Here is a 21,407-nt window from a genome sequence, read left to right on the forward strand (position 1 = left end):
CTCAATGACACTGACACGGACAGATGGAGATGGTTGGGAGGGGCTCGCAGGAGATAGAAGTAAAGGAATTTGGGAGATTTGCTTTTTCCTGCCCCACAGAAAACCCAGAGTCGTCTGTCTTCAAATCCTGGAAGGGATAGCATTTGACCAAAGGTTTTAGGGGTGGGAAGAGGACCACCGGACTCAGGAAGGTCTGTGCTGGGGGAAGAAAAGCAAGAATCCTGACAGTCACGGCTGGGCCATGGGAGATTGGTGCTTTCTTGGGGCTAGTGAGTTCCCGCCGCTGGGACTGGCCAAGCACAGATGGAACGGCCACTTGCAGGGACCCGCTCTGTCAAGAACGCAACGTACAGCAACATGTAAATTAACAAAGAGTAGAGGAAAGTGACTTTTGGGTGTGATTTCACTACTTACAACAGAGAAGGAGAGTCAACCGTTAACAGACGTTTAGTACAGTCTCATTTGTGAGATTCTCGCTGTAGGAGATGCAGGCTCATAGCACAGGGCTGCATGGGGACTGCAGGGGACCCCCAAGGGGCCAAGAGAGCCCTCACAGGGACAACTTGCCCAGAAGGAGAGACAGATCCTAAATATCTTCCCAGTAGAGGACCCAGGGATTAAATAAGTAGTCAGAAGCCCACCAAATGTTCCAAGGCATATAGGATGTCCTATGAGTAGATGAAAGAGCACGCTATGAAATGGGTGGTCAGGGAAGGCTTCCTGGAAGAAGTGACATTTAAGCTGCAATTTGAAGGATAAGTTTTCTATGTACTCAGCTTATAAATTGCACTACCTTAAATTATGGTTGTCCCTTTGATACACCCAAAATCTAACGAGGAAGCAGCTAATACAAGAAAAGCCCAGCCTAACATGCTTTGGTGGCAGTGAATACATTTCCTGACTGCGGCCAACATAGATAGCTTTTTCCTCCTGGCCTTTCACACTGAAAGAGGTGGAGGCTCTGCAGGGCCCTGCTGGAGACCTGTGGTCATGGAGTCCGGGGTGTTCCCCAGTCACTCTCCTGGGGCTCGTTCTAACTCAAACCGGGTTTGACATGCCCCACGTCTGTGTGAGCATCTCAGCCACCAGGTGGGTCCTGTGTGTGGCTGTGAGTGACAGAGGACGGACACCGACGACAGCCAGGTCCCAGCTCTCCCACCGGTGTATGTAGAGCCCGATCAGTGTATAATTTGGGAACGCTGCGGAGGTGATTCTTAGATTTGGGTGGCACGTGATTTAAGCACCACCAGTATTTACTGAGTGCTCCCATCATGCATGTTCCATGCTGGGATTGAGGGGCACATGATCCCAGGGTTCCTGCCTTTGGGGAACTTACGGGGCTCCTGGGGGGCACCGAGGATTCTTAAGTGGAGGACACCGCAGTTTTAGAGGCATTCGATTCATAAGCACTGTGTGCACATAAAAGTTGCCGTTTCGTAAAGGTTTACCATGTGCCAGACACCAGGGAAAGTGTTTTATAGAGCAGCTTCCTTGTCAAAGAGAGTTCACCAAATACACACTGGGTGCCCACAGTGTGCTGAGTGCTGCTCTAGGTGTTGGAGAAACGGGTTGGGTGAAACTAAATCTGGTGGCACACAGACTTCCAGCCCAGGGGAGCTGACCCGCCCACCAGCAGTCACAATTGTGATGGCCCCAACCCCATGGAAGGTGGCATTTCGCGGTGGCAGAAGTTAGAATGTCAACATTCCTTCTTGGTGGTTGAAATCCAACCCACGACCACATCATAAAAGCGTCAGTCCTCCCTAAGGTAGTTAACAAATCTGATGCAGTCCCAATGGCAATGCCAACATTTTTCGTAATGGAGCTGGACATTCGATCCTAACAGCCTCATCTATAGAAAGCTCAGAAAACACAGAAAGGAAATGTTATAAGGGCGAACCAGGGCCACCGGAAGTGAAAACGCAAAGCCTGCCTGATTACCACAGTCTGGTGCGGATGCAGAGATGGACAGAACAATGGCACAGACTAGAAGTCCAGAAACAGACACAGGTGCACATGGAAAGCCAGTACATGATCAAAGTGACATCGAAACTACAGGGGGAAGGTGGACTTTTTAAAAAATCATGTCGGGGCAGCAGGGTCCCATCCAGAAAAAGGTCAAACTAGATCTGAATCTCCCAGCCTACACAGGAATCAATCCCGAATGGGTGTGAAATCCCAGTTTTAAAGTGAAAGAGAAAGAAACCATGCATGTAGGGAGCAGGGGGGATTGTCTTATAGTCTGACGGCAGAGAACGCTTTTCTAACCTGACTCGACACCCAGAGGCAATAAAAGGAACTGTTGGTAAATTTGGGAGAAGGAAACAAACATGACCAAACCACAATCACGGACGTAACTCCATGATGGCCCACCGCAGCCCAGCCAGGAAAGGAGGTGCAGGAGCACGAGAGCCGGGAATGCATCCTTGAGAAGGTGACGTGGGGTGTGGGGTCTAGGGAGCAGGTAAGGTAAGCATGGGGACCGTGTGGTCCAGGAAGCAGGGGTTCTCCAGCCAGAAGGCAGCCTGTGGCCTTTGAAGGACTCTTGTCACAAGGAGATGCTGAGGGCCCGGGACCAGCGAAGGCAGCTAGTTGGATACAGGGCCAGCAGCGGAGCCAGGACATGTTTTGGGACCACTGGACTGTCACCAGCACCTGGACATGACTAACCCCCTGCAGACGACAAGGCACTGACCTGATGCCCTGGGAGCCCCCCGGATACCTGTTCGAAGAGCACAGAAGTCCGGGGTCCCGCGGTCAGTGCTCGGCCGGAGGCTGGCAGGGCCGTCCCTCCCCCACCCAGAGACTCTGTGGACTGTCCCCATGATGTGCGTGTGCGTTACTCCGGAGAGCTCACTGTCACCATCAGCGTCTGGGCCATTCTCTGCTAGCACATACCTCCCTCCTTAAGGAGTATTTCCTTTCCTCCAAGACGCGCATGTCAGACCTTGAAATGCCCGGGCTCCTTCCTGACCCGTGTCTTTAGGACAAAGGCAGGGCTCCTCTCTGCCCTCTGGCCCTGGAAACCCATTTCTCCCTGTTCCTGAAGGACCCTGTTTGGGCCAGCACTGTCTCCAGCCTGTGCTGGCTGTCCCGTCCACTGGTGACAGTGCCCCAGGCAGCCACAGCTGGCCTCTCCTGGGCTCCCCCAGGCCACAGGCTCCTGTGGCCTCCCTGCTGGGTGTCTGCTGTGGCCCTGGTCACAAGCTGCCCCTGTGTGCATTCCTAGCCCAGCTGCGTCCTGCAAGTCTCAAATGCTATTTCTAAAACCACTGTTCTCGAGGGTGAAGCACCTTCCTCTCAGCTTTCACGCGCTGCCTCAGGGACACTCCACCCTCAGCTGTCCTTTCCAGCTCCTGCCACTCGCAGCTCAGCCTGCCCCTTGCTCGCTCGTCCTGAAACATTCCTCACTCGCTGCCAGCTTCAGTTTTCACCAGGGCTTCAGCTCAAGATACTATGTAAATCACAGGCAGTGTAACCTAACGTCCTGGTGGCCAGAAAGGAAGCGATAAGGCTACTTGTCCTGTGCGAGGGTTTTGTTAACCCTACACATGCTGGCGCCGCTGTGATTCCTCATCTCGTTGGTGAGACGCAGGAAAAGTTCCTGCCAGAGGCCACAGGGAGGCGTTCTCCCCTAGGCCTGGTGGATCATAAGGTTCCAGGTGGCCCTGGCATTCCTGATCCCTTTAAGGAGAAAAGGGGACACGCCGGTCATGCTTCTGACACTGGGTCTGTTTCACTCATGTTCGCGCTGCCGACCTGCCAACCTGGCCGAATGTGGGCCTGGAGCAAACAGGTGATGCTCTGAGATGCGGGAGCAACGGGTGCCGGCCTGTCCTGGCGTCTTTCCGAGGACATCCCCAGGGGGTTCCGTGCTGTCTCCACAGGGAGCAGCTCTCCTGTCTCTGCCCGGACTCGGCCCATGGACTCTGAGCACAGCTGAAGCCCAGGCTCTGGCCAGAGTCCCCATAGAGAGCATGAGAGGGACAGCAAGAGGGGCAGGAAATTGGCAGGGACACCAGGGTGACGGGCAGAGAGCAAGCCCAGGGCCCGGGGAGAAAGGATGGGGCTCAGGGGCACAGATGGGTCCCTGCACACACACACCCCGCACCAGAAAGGACACGTGGAGTGCTTTGTGCAGGAAGAGAGACAAACCAGGTGAAAAGAGCCCCCTCTAAGTTTCCGTGGAGTCCAGGCTTACTCTTACAGGTAATCATAAATAACAAAGGAGAGCAAACACAGGACTTTCTGAAGTGGAAATGAAGCTGGGGGAAATCAAGGGCTTACCTGATTTATTTTTGCATTCAATATCGTAGCCAGTAATGGGGCTGTTGCCGTCAAACCCCATGGTCCACCTGAGGGTGATTGTGCGTGCTTTCACATCTTTGATCTCAATTTCGGGAGGGTCTGGGGGCTCTGTGCAATCGACAGGAAAACCCGGGGTTAGTTCAAACATGGCTCAGACAGAGGACACAGGTGGAAATGTGGAGTACGGCTCTGAAAAGCTCTGTCAGCCTTTGACGGAGGCTGACGCTTTCACCTGGAAGCCTCCCTCCCTCCCCAATCGCACTGCACAGAAAAGAAATTCCACTTTCCCCCCAAATGCCGATGTGTACAGCGGGGCTGTGTAGCAGGCTTTTATCGCAGGGCCGGGCCAAAGCAGGTGTCGCTCTTCTGGTCCGGAATGTCTAACTCAAAAAAACGTTTGGACTTCAAATGCTAAACTTCCCTGGTCATTTTTACCGTTTTGCATACAGATTCCTAGAATTGAACTAACCAGGTACACCTGGCGATGCATTTTGGGGGCCCGCAGGGTCATCTGACCCAATTCCTTTGAGGACTTTGCTCCCTGTGTTTTGGGGGCTGCACCTCGGCATCATCACGGCCAATGCAAGATACTGTTTTAACACCAACTCTGTGCAATTCAGCATGGGAATCAGAAGCTGTTCTGTACCAAGCTGAACCCACACAGGGGTCTGAGCCTGGGCATACACTTACGGATGGGGGGGCATGGGGCAAGCTGAGGGCAAAATACAGGCAGCACCCCCTTCCCACGCCCTGGTGGAATATGTGTGATGTTCCTCGGACACTCCTGGCCGCCCAAGAACAAAGGAAAGGGGTTTAAGTGCTGGACACGGTGATGTGAGAAGCAAAGGCAAATGAACAGTTAAATCCCCTCACTGCCCACAGCCCACTGACGTGTCCTTGAGACCCGCAGAGTGACCTCCTAGGAGCTCGGCTGCCTCAGTGAGGACACTTTGCTAAAGGGCAAAAAAGAACCTTAGCTTAACATGATCCCAACCTCGAAGACCCTGTCAGTCGACTTTCCTTTATCTCAACTGCCCCAACATCTATGCTGCAATCCTACTCCGAGCTTATGGCCCCCCGATATACATCTGAAGGGTCTCATGACTGAGGTTTTATTAAACGGTAATAAATGGCGTTTCCCTAGCAACAGCTAGCTCCTCAAAGTCCTGGAAACCTTGCTTCCAAAATACCTTGGAGACTTACTCTATCCCTGACCCCTCCCAACCTGAGGGCATAGAATGAATTCCCCATCAGGACCCCAGTGCAGCTCTTCCTGCCCACGCGTCCTGTCCCTGTGCTTTAATAAAGTCACCTTTTTGCACCAAAGATATCTTTAAGGATTCCTCCTTGGCCATCAGCTCTGGGCCCATCACTGGAAAATCTCATCACTTACTGTCCCAAAATCCGCGTTTTTCCCCCAATTTGTTCTCCTTCCTACCTTGCACTGTGAGCTGAATTATTCCACGGTCCTCCCCATAAGAATTGATAGCATGACAGGAGAAGAAGCCAGAATCTTCTCTAACAGTTGGCAAAATCTATGTGTAAAGCAAAAAGAAATCCATCTTATCCGATAGCCTGGAGTAAGAACAAGTAAAAGAGCTTTTGGCTACAAAAATCTCTCCATTCCTACCTTTCCTATCCCCAGCATGCACGTGCGCACACACACACACACACACACACACACACACACACACCGAGAGCAAATCATTTCAGTACATTGTAACAGTGTAGATGGACAGGTTCTCTGGACATTTTCAACATCAGCTGGCTCATTAAATTGAATGTGTAATTTATGTAGCATGCCATGGTCAGGTTGATGTACACTCCACACATATGCGTATTTTTTTTCTCATGGTGTGTGTTTAGGGTATCCAGAGTGCCTAAAGAAGCAGGTCAATAAATCCTGCAGTAAATGCGTGGTCCTATAGGACCTTCATTAGAGTGCTCTCTGGAAGGACTTCAGGATTGGACCTGTGAGTGAATTGATATCAGTGTTTCAAACACAAGGCTTTTTCCCCCCTATGTTTTGACTACAGCATCATTTTCCCCCTACTAAAAACACCACTCAGTTAACAACCAATAGTACTAAAAAAAATCTAAGGCACTACAACACTTTTTCTAGTTTTTGTGATCCCATATGAAAGACCGAAGCTTTTATGTTAGATTTTTCCAAGAAAGCTAACCATTTTTCTTTAGAAAGCCCATCCAACTTTTTTTTTCTTTTTACAGGATGTGAAGACATGTGCACAGCATATGATGCCATTTTTCTGGGATTGACTATCATTGAGAGACTCAATTTCTACCATTTTTGGAGGGGGAGGGCATTTACTACTATTGGGTTCCCTGCCATGTTCATAATTTTTTTCTTAGCAACACTGAAGGTCAGGCACTGTTTGTGCAGGCTGTTCAGGAATCTTGCTGTAAGAAGCAGGAGAGAAACTGTAGTCCTGCGGTTTATCACCCACAGCCCCCCACCCCCTTCCTTCTGCCGAGGAAGTTAGAGGCTGACCTGCGGGTTTGCCGTGTCTTACCTGCAGGGTTGAGATCACTTCCTCCCCCACCTCCTTGGTGGACACGAGGTACCGGGCCATCTCGGGGTTAATGATGCGGTCCTCCTTCTCCCAGCGGACGATGATGGGCTTCTCGCCGTGGGCCGCGCAGCTCATTTCCTTCTTTTGGCCCTGAGTGGCCAGGGTCGTATTTGGATAGGACGTTATCATGGCAGGAACTGAAAATCCAAGAAAGACAGGACTTATTTGGGAAAGCAGGATCCTTGATTTCCCACCACAACACTCGGATAAATCATGCTTAAAGAGGTGTTTCCTTGCAGGGTGCGTCTGGGGGGCTCTGTGGGTGAGGTGTCCAACTCTCGGTTTCGGCTCAGGTTATGACTTCACGGTTTTGTGAGATCAAGCCCTGCGTCGGGCTCTGCGTTGACAGTGGGGAGCCTCCTTGGGATTCTCAATCTCTCTCTCTCCCCCGCCCCCACTCACATGCACTTTCTTTCAAAATAAATAAACATTTTTAAAAAATAGGTGTTTCTTTGAAAATAAGTGTATTCATGAAACCGCTGAGGACAAATCGTGAACAGAAAAGAGGCAAGGTGGCAGAAAAGCATAACCTGATGAAATGAGCCCTAAGCTCATTCATTCAGAAGTTGCCATGTGATTTCATAGTCAGGGGTGCTGCTTTCTTCCAAGCCCGTCAAGGGCACATGTAGGCCATGGAACATAGCCTATGTCCCCTAGGTCACACAGGAAGACAATTTCACTTGCTGAATAGACAGGAGAGGTGGCTTCCAGTAAATGACAGTTTCTAATATCGCACTCAACTGTGGAACTCTGAAACCTTATCGAGCAACTTAGGTCAGGGCCCAGATCACCGCTGACCCGTCCTTGGAGTGACTTCTAGATATACCCACAGTTGTTATAATCGTCACCATCACCGAGAGACCTCAGACCCACCTTTTCCCGATTCACCAAGAAAACAGAAAGCTTTCCTTGTGAAACTTGTCAAGTTTCCTCTCTCCCACCTCAAAATGAATCTAAAGACCTTCATTCTCAGCAATATGCTGGATGATGTAGGACCCTGCTCCCATTTCACACACCGCTGAGAAACACAGGGTGGCACAGGACACACATCCTTTTCAAGGCACACTAAGCTTCTAAGAAAGTGAGAGAAATCCCAGGAGCCAGAGCAGAAGTGAGTGTTGAAAGGCCAGAGGTATTATGATGTTGGAGGCAGGGAGTTGAAAGTGGGACCTTCAAACCAGGCTCCTCAAAGGGCTCTCCCTTCGGAGAAGTGCCGACACCAAGGACTAGGGGATCCACGCTGGAGAGAGGAGAAGCACACTGCCTTGGCTTGTGAAGAAAAAAATGTCTCCCCGGAAAATCCATAGCTGGTCTGACTCTACGTAGGTTGGGTTTGAATTCATGCTAAAGGGTCAATATGCTGGTGTTCCTACTTTGGCCATGGGTCAAATGTCCTAGCAAAAGAAACTCTACACACACCCCAGTGGGAGGCATGCTCAGTCCAGGCCCATTGGAATTCTCCCAGGTAAACCGAATGCCTGCTCACAAACCAAAGCGTAGAGCACGTGAGGAAACAAGGTGTCATAAACTGAGCATCAGCCCAAACGCTTCGGACGCAGGATGATCAGATGCAGACTATAAAGCAATGAGACACAAGATGTTTAAAGATTTAAAAAAAAAACATGAGAAGGGAATCAGATGCTCTCAAAACGGACCAAGAGGATCTGAAAAATAACCAAAATATTTTTTTTTTGCCTCATTTCCACCATCATGGGAAGAAACACCCATCCTGATTTCTAAGGTCAAGCTCACACTTGTGTACTTTATTGGCCAAGTAAATCCCTCCAGTGTTTCTTCACATTGTGCCTTCTTCTAGGGCTGCCCACGCTGGGTCCCGTCCTCCCCCACGGCGTACCAGAGTGGCCGGAGACACCACAGCAAGTGAGAAGTCTCCCGGCTCTGTACCCTGGACACCCATGGGGGAACCCACACTTCGAAGTTCCTCTACAGTCACAGGTGTGTGGCGGAGATAAGGAGGCGTGGGGTGGACAGACTAACTGAGGGGCAGCAGCACCGTGGGCCCCGCATTTCATCCATGGTGGTGGTGAGATCCCCCTTCCAGCACAGCTGAGGGGAAGCCAGACTGGTGCAGGAGCTCCCACCTTCAGTGCTGATCACTCACTCCCTCTAGTCACCTCAAGAAAAATGTTAACCTATAACAACAGCTTTTCAGAGGTCTTATTTACATGCCATAATATTCACCTGTTTGAGTGCACAGGTGAATGGGCATGGCCATTGTGTGAGGTTTCTAGGAGAGCTGTAGCAAATCACCGTGAGCTGGGTGGCTTCCAGAAACAGAAACCTGTTCTTCCACAGTTCTGGAGGCCAGTCCTAAATCAGGGTGAAGGCTGTGCCACGCTCCCTTTGAAGTTCTAGGGAAGACTCTTTCCCTGCCTCTTCCAGCTTCTGGTGGCCCCAGTGCTACTTGGCTTGTGGCCAAAGCCCTCCTCTCTCTGCCCACACTTCACATCATGTTCTTCCTTAAGGGTTTCCTGTGTCTTCATGTGGATTTCTTACAAGGACACCAATCATTGGATTAAGGACCCACCCTTGTGCACTACAACTTCATCTTAACTAGTTATATCTTCAAAGACCTTATTTCCACATGAATTCATATTCTGAGGTTCAGGTCGGCATGAGTTTTTTTTTGGGGGGGGCTCGTACACATATGTTTGTATTATCAAACACACACACACACACACACACACACACACACACACACACACACACAATTACAACCCAACAGAAGTACATAGAGTTGTACAGTTATCACCACATCAAGTTTTGTTTTGTTTTGTTTTTAAAGGAAGGTCATTTTGGTAAGTTTACTTATTTTGAGAGGGAGGGGGGGCTGTGGCAGAGAGAGAGGGAGAAGAGAATCTCAAGCAGACTCCATCTCTATCAGCACAGAGCCTGATGTGGGGCTCTGTCTCTTGAGCTGTGAGATCAGGACCTGAGCCGAAATCAAGAGTCAGATGCTTAGCTGACGGAGCCACCCAGGGGCCCCGACCATATTAAATTTTAGAACATTTGCAGTATCCCAAAAGGATTTCCCTGCCTGTTTATAGTCCTTTCCCACCCCCACCCCCCCATCCCAGACAACTACTAAAGGACATTATGTCCTAGATTTGCCTTTTCTTGACATTTCCTACAAACGGGATCCCACAGTAGGTATTCTTTTGTGTCTAACTTTCTGGCTTCTTTTTTCACTGAGCATGTTGTCCAGGTTCAACCATAGTGTAGCACGTATCTGCATGTTTTCTTTTTTGTTGCTGAATAATACTGCATTGCATGGGATTAACGCATTTTGTTTCTTCATTCACAGTTGGCGCACACTGGAATTGCTTGCGCTGTCAGGATATTATGAATAACACAACTACCAACATTTGCATGAAGGGTCTCCCATGGCCCTATGGTCTCACTTTTCCAGGTAGATCCCTAGTAGGGAAACCACTGTGTCACATGCAAATTTAAGTTTAACATTTTGAGAAACTGTTGTGCTGTCATCCCAAGTGGCTTCACCACTTTCACAATCTCTGTGTCAGAAGACGGAGCACAAACGAGGAAGTCAGGGAGTGGTTAGGATTCAGAGTTTCTGGTGAAGGACAGGAATGTTCCCCTTGAACCACACGCAGGGTGGAGCTGTCGGGGAGCTCCAGCTTCATGTTTGCTGACTGTAGGAAGCCCAGCGCCAGCACAGTGTTGCCACTGCAGAGGACGTGGGGGTGGTGAGGAAGGGCCCAGGAGAGGAAGCTACCCTGAGATCAGGGCCTGTGCAGCAGCGTGAGAAGGGTCCCCTGAGCTGTGAGCCTGGGGCAGCAGACGGGGACATTTTCAATGTATTCCAACTCCTCACCCCTCTGGGGGGAGGGGCCTAAAGCCCTGGGAGTTCATCAGTCCCATTAGCCAGTCCGGACAGTCACCAACAGAGGGGCCCTCCCCAGAAAGGGGGCGGAATGTGCACTCCATTGGGAAGGGCCAAAGAGAGACACGGTGTCCCTCTCCAAGGGCGTCCTCCAAGCAGGAGGCTCGAGGGGAAGCCAGCAGCAGAGTGGACCACTCCCCCTCATCTGATATTCCCGCCTGCACCTTCGCACCATCCTTTGTCAAGGGTTTGAAGGCTACAGAAAACCTCTGCACAGGAGGCACGGAACTTGGACATCTGGTGTGTAGAAGGGAAGCTGAAAGGGAAAACTCCCCCCTCCCACCACAACTAAGGGGGAAGTGGACAGGTGCACTGAATACTTGTGCCCGGGGCAGGGCGGAGCACATCCCCTTTCTTGCATGGAGCCTGGTGTGTGATCCCACTGCACCCAGTGCACTGTGATGCACACTCATGATGGTGCAGGGGAGCACTTTCCCGAACAGTTATGGGGAGAGGCCAGACCAGCCTGTGAGGCTCTTCCGATATGTCTCCTTATCACTTTCCCTTTAAACACAGGTGAGAATTTCCTTCAGAGTGGCACCGCTTCAGCAAACCTCAACCTCAGAATATAAATTTATGGGGAGATGGGAGCAATCATAAATGTTGTCTAAGAACCTCCAAATAGCCCTAAAATATCTGCAGAATGCAAACCTTGTAGCAGTAGGAGAAACTAGATGGTCTTTCAAAGTCTTTTCATGTTCGTATGCAGGTCAGAAGAGTATGGTTAAATTACTTTCCTGCCTTCAGCAGATTAACACCCACCCTGGAGAGAGCAGCTGGCTGTCCCCGAGTGGGACCATGAAGAAAAGCAGAAACTACCCACGAGCCGACATGGGAGAGGATGGCAGAACGACACAGACCTGGAGATCATGGTGGCCAGAACCACGTGGGGCCGGCACACTCAGTGTCTCTTCCCCGTGCCCGCCGTAATCAACATTCCCATACAGGAAGAAGACCATCACCACGAGTTTTCAAATGACAATCCTCAACCATTGAGAAAATGTTAAACTGGCCTGGTGTGGTTTGTTTAATAAGAGATAGACTATTTTAAGTACTCAAGAAGAGTTCTTTCCAAAACGGTTAATAAAAACATTTTAAGTGTCCAAACCGGTAGGAGAAGTCAGTTGTGTGGACGTTTAATTCATGCAAAGGCATGGATGAGCTCAACATCTCTTTATAAGTGTCCCTCAATGTCTTCCCTTGAAAACATGCCAAGAAGGAAGGTGGGAGCACTACTGTCCCCCAAGAGATTTAGAGAAAGAATCAGGCAGTGTCAGCAGAATCTTGACTCTTGGCAGAGAGTCGTCAGTGGTGGGGTGCTGGCTCTGTAGGATGCATTCGGGCATGCCCAATGATGCATTAGGTCAGGGTCTTTGCTATGGGTGAAAAATTCCTTTCTGTGATAATTATAAACTCCATATTTGTGTATGTTATCAATTTACTTAGAAATGTGAAATGCAGTTGAGTTTTCAATTAAAAAAATGTTTTAAGGAGTCAAATTATTTGAGAATCTCCCAAGATGCTTTCTTTTCCTCTAACACTTGATCCTTTTTTAAAATATAGTTTGTTGTCAAGTTGGTTTCCATACAACACCCAGTGCTCATCCCAACAAGTGCCCTCCTCCATGCCCATCACCCACTTTCCCCTCTCCCCATCCCCGTCAACACTCAGTTTATTCTCTGTATTTAAGAGTCTCTTGTGGTTTGCCTCCCTCCTTCTCCTTAATTATTTTTCCCCTTCCCCTCCCCTATTGTCCTCTGTTAAGTTTCTCCCATTCCACATATAAACACTCGATCTTTTAAAGACAGGAATTGGTTGCCTATTGTAAGATTCACTGGATAAAATCGAGAGCAAAAAATGTGGATGGAAGTAGGAAAAATAGTTCAAACATCCAAGATCAGGACAGTCTCTGTTATGTCTAACCCATAATTGTCAACTTGTTGCTAAAGAGGACATCTAGGTAACGAAATATTTGTTTTCACTTGGATGTATATTGATGTGTGGATTTATTTGGGGTCTGAAGCAAGGGTCACTCTGCTGCTCTGCCCCAACTAGGTCCGTGACGGTCATTGCAGACCTCACTCTAACTGATGTTGAACAATAGGGGTGTCTGGGGTGAGGGAGTGAGCCAAGCTGTACAGGTGAGGACATGCATAACGCCGACTGGTGGTGTTTGCATTTTAAGCCCAATGCCAGGTGGAGACCTCGTCAGCAATGCCCAGGGCAGCAGGGGTTTGGGGCCCTGGATGGGCTCCTCTGGCATCTCAAGCAGACACCAGTGGATTTGTGACAAACTGACAGACAGTGGGACTTGGGAGTTAATGAGTCAGTGCTTGTCCACTTTTATAGATGCTACAGCATCAGGCTTGGTTTATTGTTTTGTGGATTGTCTGGATTTAAGAAAGGGATGGAGAAAAAGTTCATAACAAAGATGAAATGTCTGAAGCAATTACATTTTACGTAGTGCCACATATTGAGAAACTATTCTTCCAGGACGCAAATTCAGCAAAGAAGTCTGATTCATCTGATTCAGCAAACAATTCACTCGCATCGTTGACAAATGAATGACATTCCCTTAGAAGTCTTCCTGTTTCACTTCCGTCTTCCTTGTTACGACAAATGAAAGCACCAAACAAGCTTTGTGCTGGAGAACACAGTTCAGCAGGAGTGGCCATGTGGTGGCTACAGACACAAGAGTTCACGGAAAGGCAGTTAAGTATTTTAGGAGAAGGCATTGGCTCTATGGAATTGCTGAGGCTGATACAGCCCATTTGATTATATATATATATATATATATTATTTGTACATTTTTTGGGAGATCCAGTGGTTAAACATTTCCTAGCATATGGTTGGATGTATACAGAAAAGTTTTCAGACCAGAAATAAAGTAATACCAGAAGCCAAAATGGGCAGGTGGTTTTTGGGGGAAATTCATGTGTTTGTGTATAGAGGGGGGCTTGTATAAAAGCAACACTCCTAACCCTTCCCCTAAAAAGGAGGGGCAATGACTAACCTGATTTGAGGACTGGAGAGGATCTGACAAGTGTGACCCAGTCCCTTCCAGATATCTGTTGGCACCAGGCACGTGTTCTGATCTACAAACTTCCTGTAGTGCAAGGAGATGTGCCCAAGTAAGAGGTGTGTGTGTGTCCAGCCTGGGCAGAGACTGGGTAAGTCTACCTACTTCTAGAATGTGGCATCTACAACATGCATCTTCCAGAAGGCTAGTATCCAACCACCCTACTCCTGTGTCTGTCTCTTGCTTGATTCTGAACTCAGGGGTATTATGTTGGGGGCCCTCTTAAACTCTGATGGTAGGTATGGACTGCTGACTGAGCAGAAACTTCCAGTTACTTCTGGAAGCCCAGGGCTCTTCTTTCCCCAGTTTTTAATGAGACATTATTAAAAATATACCCTACTAAAAGAATGTATTTCCACGTTTTTTCTTATAGTTGGGTGTTGCCAGCTCAAGGCAATGATGCCTCTAGGTCTCCTGGGAGGTGAGCTCCCTTTAGGCTTTCTGTTTCCTCCTGTGCCAGCCTGACATCAGGGTCTGACACCTGGAGTTCCAGCTCTCATCTTGGACCTTGCGATGGCTCTGGAGACGGGAGCCTGGGTCCTCGATGACGCCATGAAGCTGTCATGTCCACGCTGGCCTGCCTCGCTCCAGAAAACATTTATATGAGAAAGTAGTAAACTATTATGTTTACTTATTATTTGGGGTTTTATTTTGGGAATTGTTTTGAGCTGACCTTAATCTAGGTCTTGGCTCTTTAGAATGTGGCAGATGTTCTATGCTGAAAAAAAACAATTTCTTTTTTAAAAATTTTTGGAGAGAAAGAGGGAGTGAATGAGTGAGGGAGAGGGTCAGAGGGAGGGAGAGAGAGAGAGACAGAGAGAGACTCTTGAGAAGGCTCCATGCACAGTGCAGAGCCTAATTCAGGGCTCAGTTTCACGCCCCCGGGATCATGACCTGAACTGAAATCAAGAGTCTGTCAACGGAGAGATCCACCCAGGCGCCCCCCTGGAAACAATTTCTGTGTGAAGGCTTTGCAGAGAAAGCTGGAACGCACAGCATGTATAGCTTCCAAAGCGATGCTCAGTTACAAAATGCTCACGGTTAGGGGTTGGGTTATCGTCAGCCTAGTTTACATATATATAACGTGAATTTCAGATGTGCTCCTTGTTTACTGACTGGCCTAGGCAGTCACCTCACTACTCTGTGCCCCAGTTTTGCTCTTTGTCTCAGGGGCCAATGATGATTGAGAGGATTGACGAAGCCAACCGCAGCGAAGAGCCAGGCCTAGCTAAGCGAATACTGACCGCATTCCCGTGTGTCTGAAGGCAGGGGCTCTGACGTCCTTAGACGGGGAACACGTGTGGACATGTGCACTTTCGTTTGGGGTCGGTGGTCCACTCAAGCTTTGGGGCACATCTACTTCATAAAGCCTCTTTAGTAAAGACTTTTTCAGTTTGAGTTCAAATCCATTAACCAAGATTTTTTTCTCACAAAGGCCAAGTTCTAATTCATGATAATTAAAAGATTCCAGGGCCACCAAAAGTGACCCTGAAAAAACGGTGAGTAAATCTGTTGCAGGTCCAAGAAGAAGAATATACTGACTATTTCTCATTCTTCCTCTCAAAACTGGGGAATATGAATCAGCAACTGAAACTCACATATAATTTAGCTTTGAAATATGACCTCTGGTCCCTCCAGTCAGAAGCCTGATTCCTGCAGACCCCTGAGCAGAGCATAGGATGGAGATGCTTTAGCGGCAGAGCTGGGTTCTAGAAACGAGTCCATACTAGTGCCTCACAGTGTCTGGGGTGTGTAAAGGCTACGGCAGAGAGGTTCCCTGCTGGGCAGGAAAAAAAGTTGGTAAAATGGCAGAGAAGGAAAACAGAGAGAGTTCCCGTGGGGATTAGCAAGTGTGATTACTGCCCAAATTGGGGCACTTCATCTTTTCTCCTTCTTCCTCCTCCTCCTCTTTTCTCCTCTTCCTCCTTCTCCTTCTCCAGAGAGTGAACCAGTTCTGAAATAACGGTTTCTGTCTTACCAGCTGCTATGCAGGGAAGCAAATACTTGCTAAAGGTCGCTGCTCACCCAGAATGTAAATTCCTATTACTTAAAAAAAAAAACCCAGTGGAAGAACATGGTATTGCTCCCTGTGAATAATGCAGCATTGCTTTGAGAAGTTGTTTTCTGTTCTTTCCTTTTCCTAATAAGGAAAACTTAATTGCATCCCACATGGGAGCGATGCCTTGACAAAGCCATCTGCCTCTGGCTTGTTAATGGTTTGCCTATCTTCCTCTGCAAAAGACGCTTCTCTTTCTACTTACATTTGCCCTTTGGAGGAGTGCCCCACCAAAACACGTATTTTAGTTCTGGCGAATTAACTCTGTATTTAGTCATGAATGTTATGACCAGCTCATGTTTTCCTGGTCCGCCCAACTATTTTCAGCCTTTTAAAGAAATGGTCAAAAAGATTTTTAAAAATGTGGATCATTACCATAGCTTCTTGCAATGCTAATGTTTGAAGGGATGGCCTTTTCACCTGTCACAGTCATGGGTGCTGAGAGATGACAACATGTCAGTGGAGTAATGCTTTTTGCAAGGATTTCTGAAGCATAACAAATGGATGGGGTAATTTCACAGGGATTGGGACCCTGCAGAGGTCGTGGGCAAACCTGCCAGCAAGGGCAAAGGAAAGCCAGACCAAGAAGGCTTTGTTCAGAGAGTGTGGGCTGTGTGCTTTTCCTGCCAAATTACCCACTAAGGAAGGTGCCATTTTACATCGTGATATATTGGCTTATAGATTTCTATCATAAACCACAGGATCATCTAATGGCACCTCAATGTTCAGGAAATCTGTGTTCTTATGGCACAAGAGAGCATCATCTGACCTACTTTCATGCAACATAAAGATGCAGGCATGGAAAGATGCCTTGCAACAGAAAGATTTCCAGCCAGGAAAACTTGTGTGCACTGAAGCCCAAACTCACACTCATGGGATGTGACCTAGGTAGCCTGAAGAGGGAACAGTGGGAGAATTTACACCACAGACACTGGCAAACGCTAGAAACCATGGCTCTCTTCTTTCCCTCCACTGCCAACATCTTTTTCTTTTTAAAAAAAGAATTTATCACTTATTTATTGTTGAGAGATAGAGACAGTGCATGAGCAGGAGAGGGGCAGAGAGAGAGAAGGAGACACAGACTCCACAGCAGGCTTCAGGCTCTGAGCTGTCAGCACAGAGCCCTAAGTGGGGCTTGAACCCATGAACTATGAGATCATGACCTGAGCCGAAGTCAGATGCTTAACCCACTGAGCCACCCAGGTGCCCCTAGATTTTTCTTTTTAATACAGACCACAAAACTGAACAGGGGAGTGTGTCACTATATTGATGATTTTAAGGAGAGTTCCCATAATACAGGGGCACTGAGGAGGTGGTGAGTTCACCTAAGGGCAGGAACTAATCTTATTCAGAACAGTAAACCCTACAAATGTGAACAGATCATCACTGAGTGTTAACTGTAATTCAGCAAAGAGTCCATGCGTATGTATGTTGCTTTGTCAACTCAGGGATACAAGGGAGTGGACAGTTATATTAATAAACTGCTGATATTCAAAATTAGTTCTAAACCTTCCTCTCCTTTTTTAATGGCACAAAACTGATTGTAATGCACTTTGTTTTTTCCCTCTCTCTCCAGCTCTGTGGAAACTAGCACTGAAAATGAAACAAAACGAAATACCGAACAGCCTAGATAATTTCTAACTAGACAACCTGCCTGTCATGATCGTCTGGTTCAATCCCTTCATTTTACAGAGAAGGAAGGAGAAAACCAGAATAGAGAAGCAGGTGTCAAAGTTTCAGGAGAGGAGTCAGCCAGGATCCAACTTAAACGAGGTCTACTCTAGCACCATCATTACCATCATCAACAATGATCCCAGTGTAGAAAGTGTCCAGCCCTTCTGGGGACCCAGGACTCCCTGTTTGGGCAGACAAGCCCCGCCTTCTGGAGGTCCCCCTCAGTGCCTCCACTCCGATAGAACAGAGGCAGCAGAAGAGGGTGTGGTCCTCAGATGGAGCAACAAGCTGCCCCAAAGCCACACTGGAAAAGGGACACAAGGGTTTATGGTTGGGAGGACCAGGGGGGCAGGTGTTCTAAGACATGAACATGTATCTTAAACCCACGTCTTCAAGGACATTTTTCTTATATTCCCCACTCCCACCCCCACCTCAACATTTGTCTGGGGGAAAAATCAAACATACAGAAAGTTGAACAGCCACATACCCACTGCCTGGATTCCACAATGAATATTTCATGCGCAGACTTGAATCTAAATTTATTTCAGTGTTACCTCACCACCCAATCAAAACTTACTGAATACAGAATTGTCATTATATCATTTCAAAATAGACCAGATGAAAACGTGAATCAGTGAGCATCTGGGAGATCACGAAGGCACAAAGAAGGCAGCTCTCTTCCTGAATTCTGGTGCTCAGGGTGGAGACCATTGCATGTGCCTCCCTCTGGACTCTGCAGAAGTGACTGAGGTCTGGTGCCACTCTCACACATGTCACATCGGAGGAAGAGGTGTGAAGGAAGCTGGGAGCAAGGCCCTTGGGCTCCAGACTCACACCATCCAGGACACGCCAAGAGTGGGCAAGTCCACTGGCTGCCCTGAGCCTCTTTGTTCTCAGGTGACTCCTAGGAGGGCTGCCTGGGGTCAGATGCTCTCAACCTGGCCTGCATCTCAAAAGTTGGAATCACCTGAGTAGTTTCTAAAATAGACTAGTGCCCAGGTCCTACCCCAAACCAACTGAGTCAGAGTCTCTGGGGGTGAGGCCCAGGAACGGGTTCATCTGAAGCTCTCCAAGTGGTTCTAATACACAGCCTGTGCTACAACAACTCTACAGGGTGTGTGATGGCCTTAATTCTGCCCTGCTCTCCCTGTGTCTCTCCTTCCCATTCTGTCCCCTCACTCCCTCTCCTCCGTCCTTCCTTATTTTTTGTCTTCTTCTCCTTCTTCTTCTTCTTCTTCTTCTTCTTCTTCTTCTTCTTCTTCTTCTTCTTCTTCTTCTTCTTCTTCTTCTCTTTTTCCTTCTCTCACAATTCCACCACCACCACCACTATCATCATCATCATCATAGCTAACTTGCATGAATGCTGACTTATATCTGTGCAGGAGACCTTCTCACATGCCCTGCGTGCATTTAACCCATATAACAACCTGATGAGTCAGACACTCTGGCCATAGAAATGACCCAAGACCTATTTATAAGTTCCATTGTAAGTAGATTCTAAACGATGCTATAAATATGTGTGAGGGATGTAGAAATAACGTTTTTAGCACATTCATTGGGTTTAAATTTATATTAACAGATGTCCTTGCAGATGATCCAAGAGAACCAGACACCAAACATCCATTTTGAAGTGGGGAAAAATAAAGAACCGAGCTAAGTGAATGCTAGGATTCATTTAATATCCGGCATCTTCTCCCCTGTACCTTTATTTATAAGCAAAGAAACAGAGTGCCAGAGGATTTACAACTCGCTAACCTGGAACACATTCCCTTTCTGCCCCATCCTACCCCTAATCCAAAGATCTGTTTCATCTTGCAGTCATGTTAATCTCTAACACAAACAGTTTTCCTGACCCTTCCCTCCCTGCCCTATCTAGGTTCCTCCTTTCTTCTTCCAGAGCCTGGGGAAGCGAATCGGGTCTGAGCCAAGCCACATGGAGCTCATAATGCATTCGGCCTCTCATTCTTCCAGATGTCCGACCATTCTCACAAACATGATCTCACAGCAACACCCATGCTCACAGTAGAGCAGAGATTTCTTAATTCCATGTACCAGATCCAAAATAGGATCAGGGAAAGGATGTAATAAGTCTAGAGCCACACAACTAGGAGGTAAATGGAAAATCTAAAAGGAGACCCTAGATCTCCTGAGTCCAAGTGCAAAGCCTCTTTGGACCAGAGCCTGGCCCACCTCTGACCCCAGGGCATGGGGCCACCAGGGCATCCTCGGAGTGCCCCACCAGGACATCCTTGGCCCCGGGGCCTGTTCCACTCAGGAGAGACTCCCTATGACATCTTTGATAGCTCCAATTCATCAGCTGCAAAATAACATGCTTCCATAAGCCCATTGCATATTTGAGACTGCTCAGCAGGACTGGCTACATGATTTGCAGGACCCAGAGCAAAATGAAAATGTGGAGCTCTTTGTTCAAAAAGCAGGAAAAAGGTACCATTAAAATTCCAAAATATAAAGCTTTTTCTTTATTCTGTGGTCTCTCTCTCTCTCCCTCCCCTCCCCTCTCTCCCCCACATCTCATGAGGGTTTATATTTTCTATTTAATGTTATGTTCTCCTGGACTTGAGGCTGGGCAAATGCCAGCCCTCCCAAGTATGAGAGGAGGACAAAGTCTGGGACTTGCCAGGGTCCCCTTTCCACCAGAATGACTGCCATACCCAGGTCTTGGGTGGGTGGCCCGAATGGTATTCGGAGTCACCTTCTGAAAGCTCCTGGTGTTGCCACTTGCAGGCTTGGAGAGCATGGAGATGCTGTGGGAGCCTGACTTTTATCTTCCAACATACACTAAGATCCCCACGCAGGTAGGACCTCAGGGATTGCTGGGTGGAGAGCCTGGGGCTGACTCAGGGAGACAGAGACAAGAGAGACAGGTGGCCATGGGAGGAGGAGGAGGATTCCAGGGCAGAGGCTACAAGTGAACTGGGGAGTTCAAGCTCCATTCCTCCATCGGACCTTACTTACAACACAAATTGAAAGATAAAGTTGTTAAGAATTTCAAGATGGCAGCCGAAGAACATGAGACCCCAAGCACAGGGCTCTTGAGAGCTCAGGGGTTCATGCCACTGCACTGGTCACCTCCCCAGGACACCGGCCCTGGAAGCCGATAAATACTCAGCCTCCGAGGCAGCTCTCCTGTCACCTATCACCTGAAGGAGACACAGAAGCTGGGAGGAGGCAGTCTCTCAGGAAGACTTGGACATGACCAACCACAGTCTTGAAGAGGGAACAGGGAGTCAGCACCCCCTCTTTCTCTGTCACCATGTGTGTATACAGGGCAAGCCCTAATGAGAAAGTGGTTAGTCTTCTAATACAATACAACCTAACAACATTATCTTTCCTTGTAATTGTGGCTCCTGTCCCGGCATCACCTGGGACCATCAAGGAACCCATGGTCACATTTCCCAAGCACAGCGAACACATGTTCTCTCCAGTACACCTCACACCAAATTTACCATCCTAACCACTTTTCATTGTAGAGGTGGGTGACCTTAGGTACACCCGCCCTGTCATACAGCCATCCCCACCACCATCTCCAGAATGCTTTTCATCTTCCTAAACCGAGAGCCTGTCCCCATTAAACACTAACTCCTATTCCCTCTCTCCAAGCCCTTGGCACCCATCATTCACCTTCCCACTTCTGTGGATTTGGCTCCTTCAGGGGCCTCAGACAAGAGGAATCTGGCAGTATTTGTCTCTCTGTGACTGGCTGTTCTCAGCATAACGCAATCATGGTTCATCCATGCTGCAGCGCGTGCCAGA

At 48.3% G+C, this 21,407-nt stretch overlaps 1 protein-coding gene across 1 annotated transcript in view; it reads right to left on the reverse strand.

Annotated features, from left to right (window-relative positions):
* The window catches only part of DSCAM (DS cell adhesion molecule), a 680,888-nt gene that overhangs the window by 76,469 nt on the left and 583,012 nt on the right, over positions 1 to 21,407 (reverse strand). The window contains exons 12-14 of the mRNA XM_029938933.1: positions 6,840 to 7,036; positions 5,747 to 5,843; positions 4,288 to 4,416 (exon numbers count right to left, since the gene is read on the reverse strand). Coding sequence (XP_029794793.1) covers positions 4,288 to 4,416; positions 5,747 to 5,843; positions 6,840 to 7,036 — 423 coding nt within the window. The remainder of the gene's footprint in view (positions 1 to 4,287; positions 4,417 to 5,746; positions 5,844 to 6,839; positions 7,037 to 21,407) is intronic.

Source organism: Suricata suricatta, chromosome 5, assembly GCF_006229205.1.
Source record: "Suricata suricatta isolate VVHF042 chromosome 5, meerkat_22Aug2017_6uvM2_HiC, whole genome shotgun sequence".
Taxonomy (NCBI): Eukaryota; Metazoa; Chordata; class Mammalia; order Carnivora; family Herpestidae; genus Suricata; species Suricata suricatta.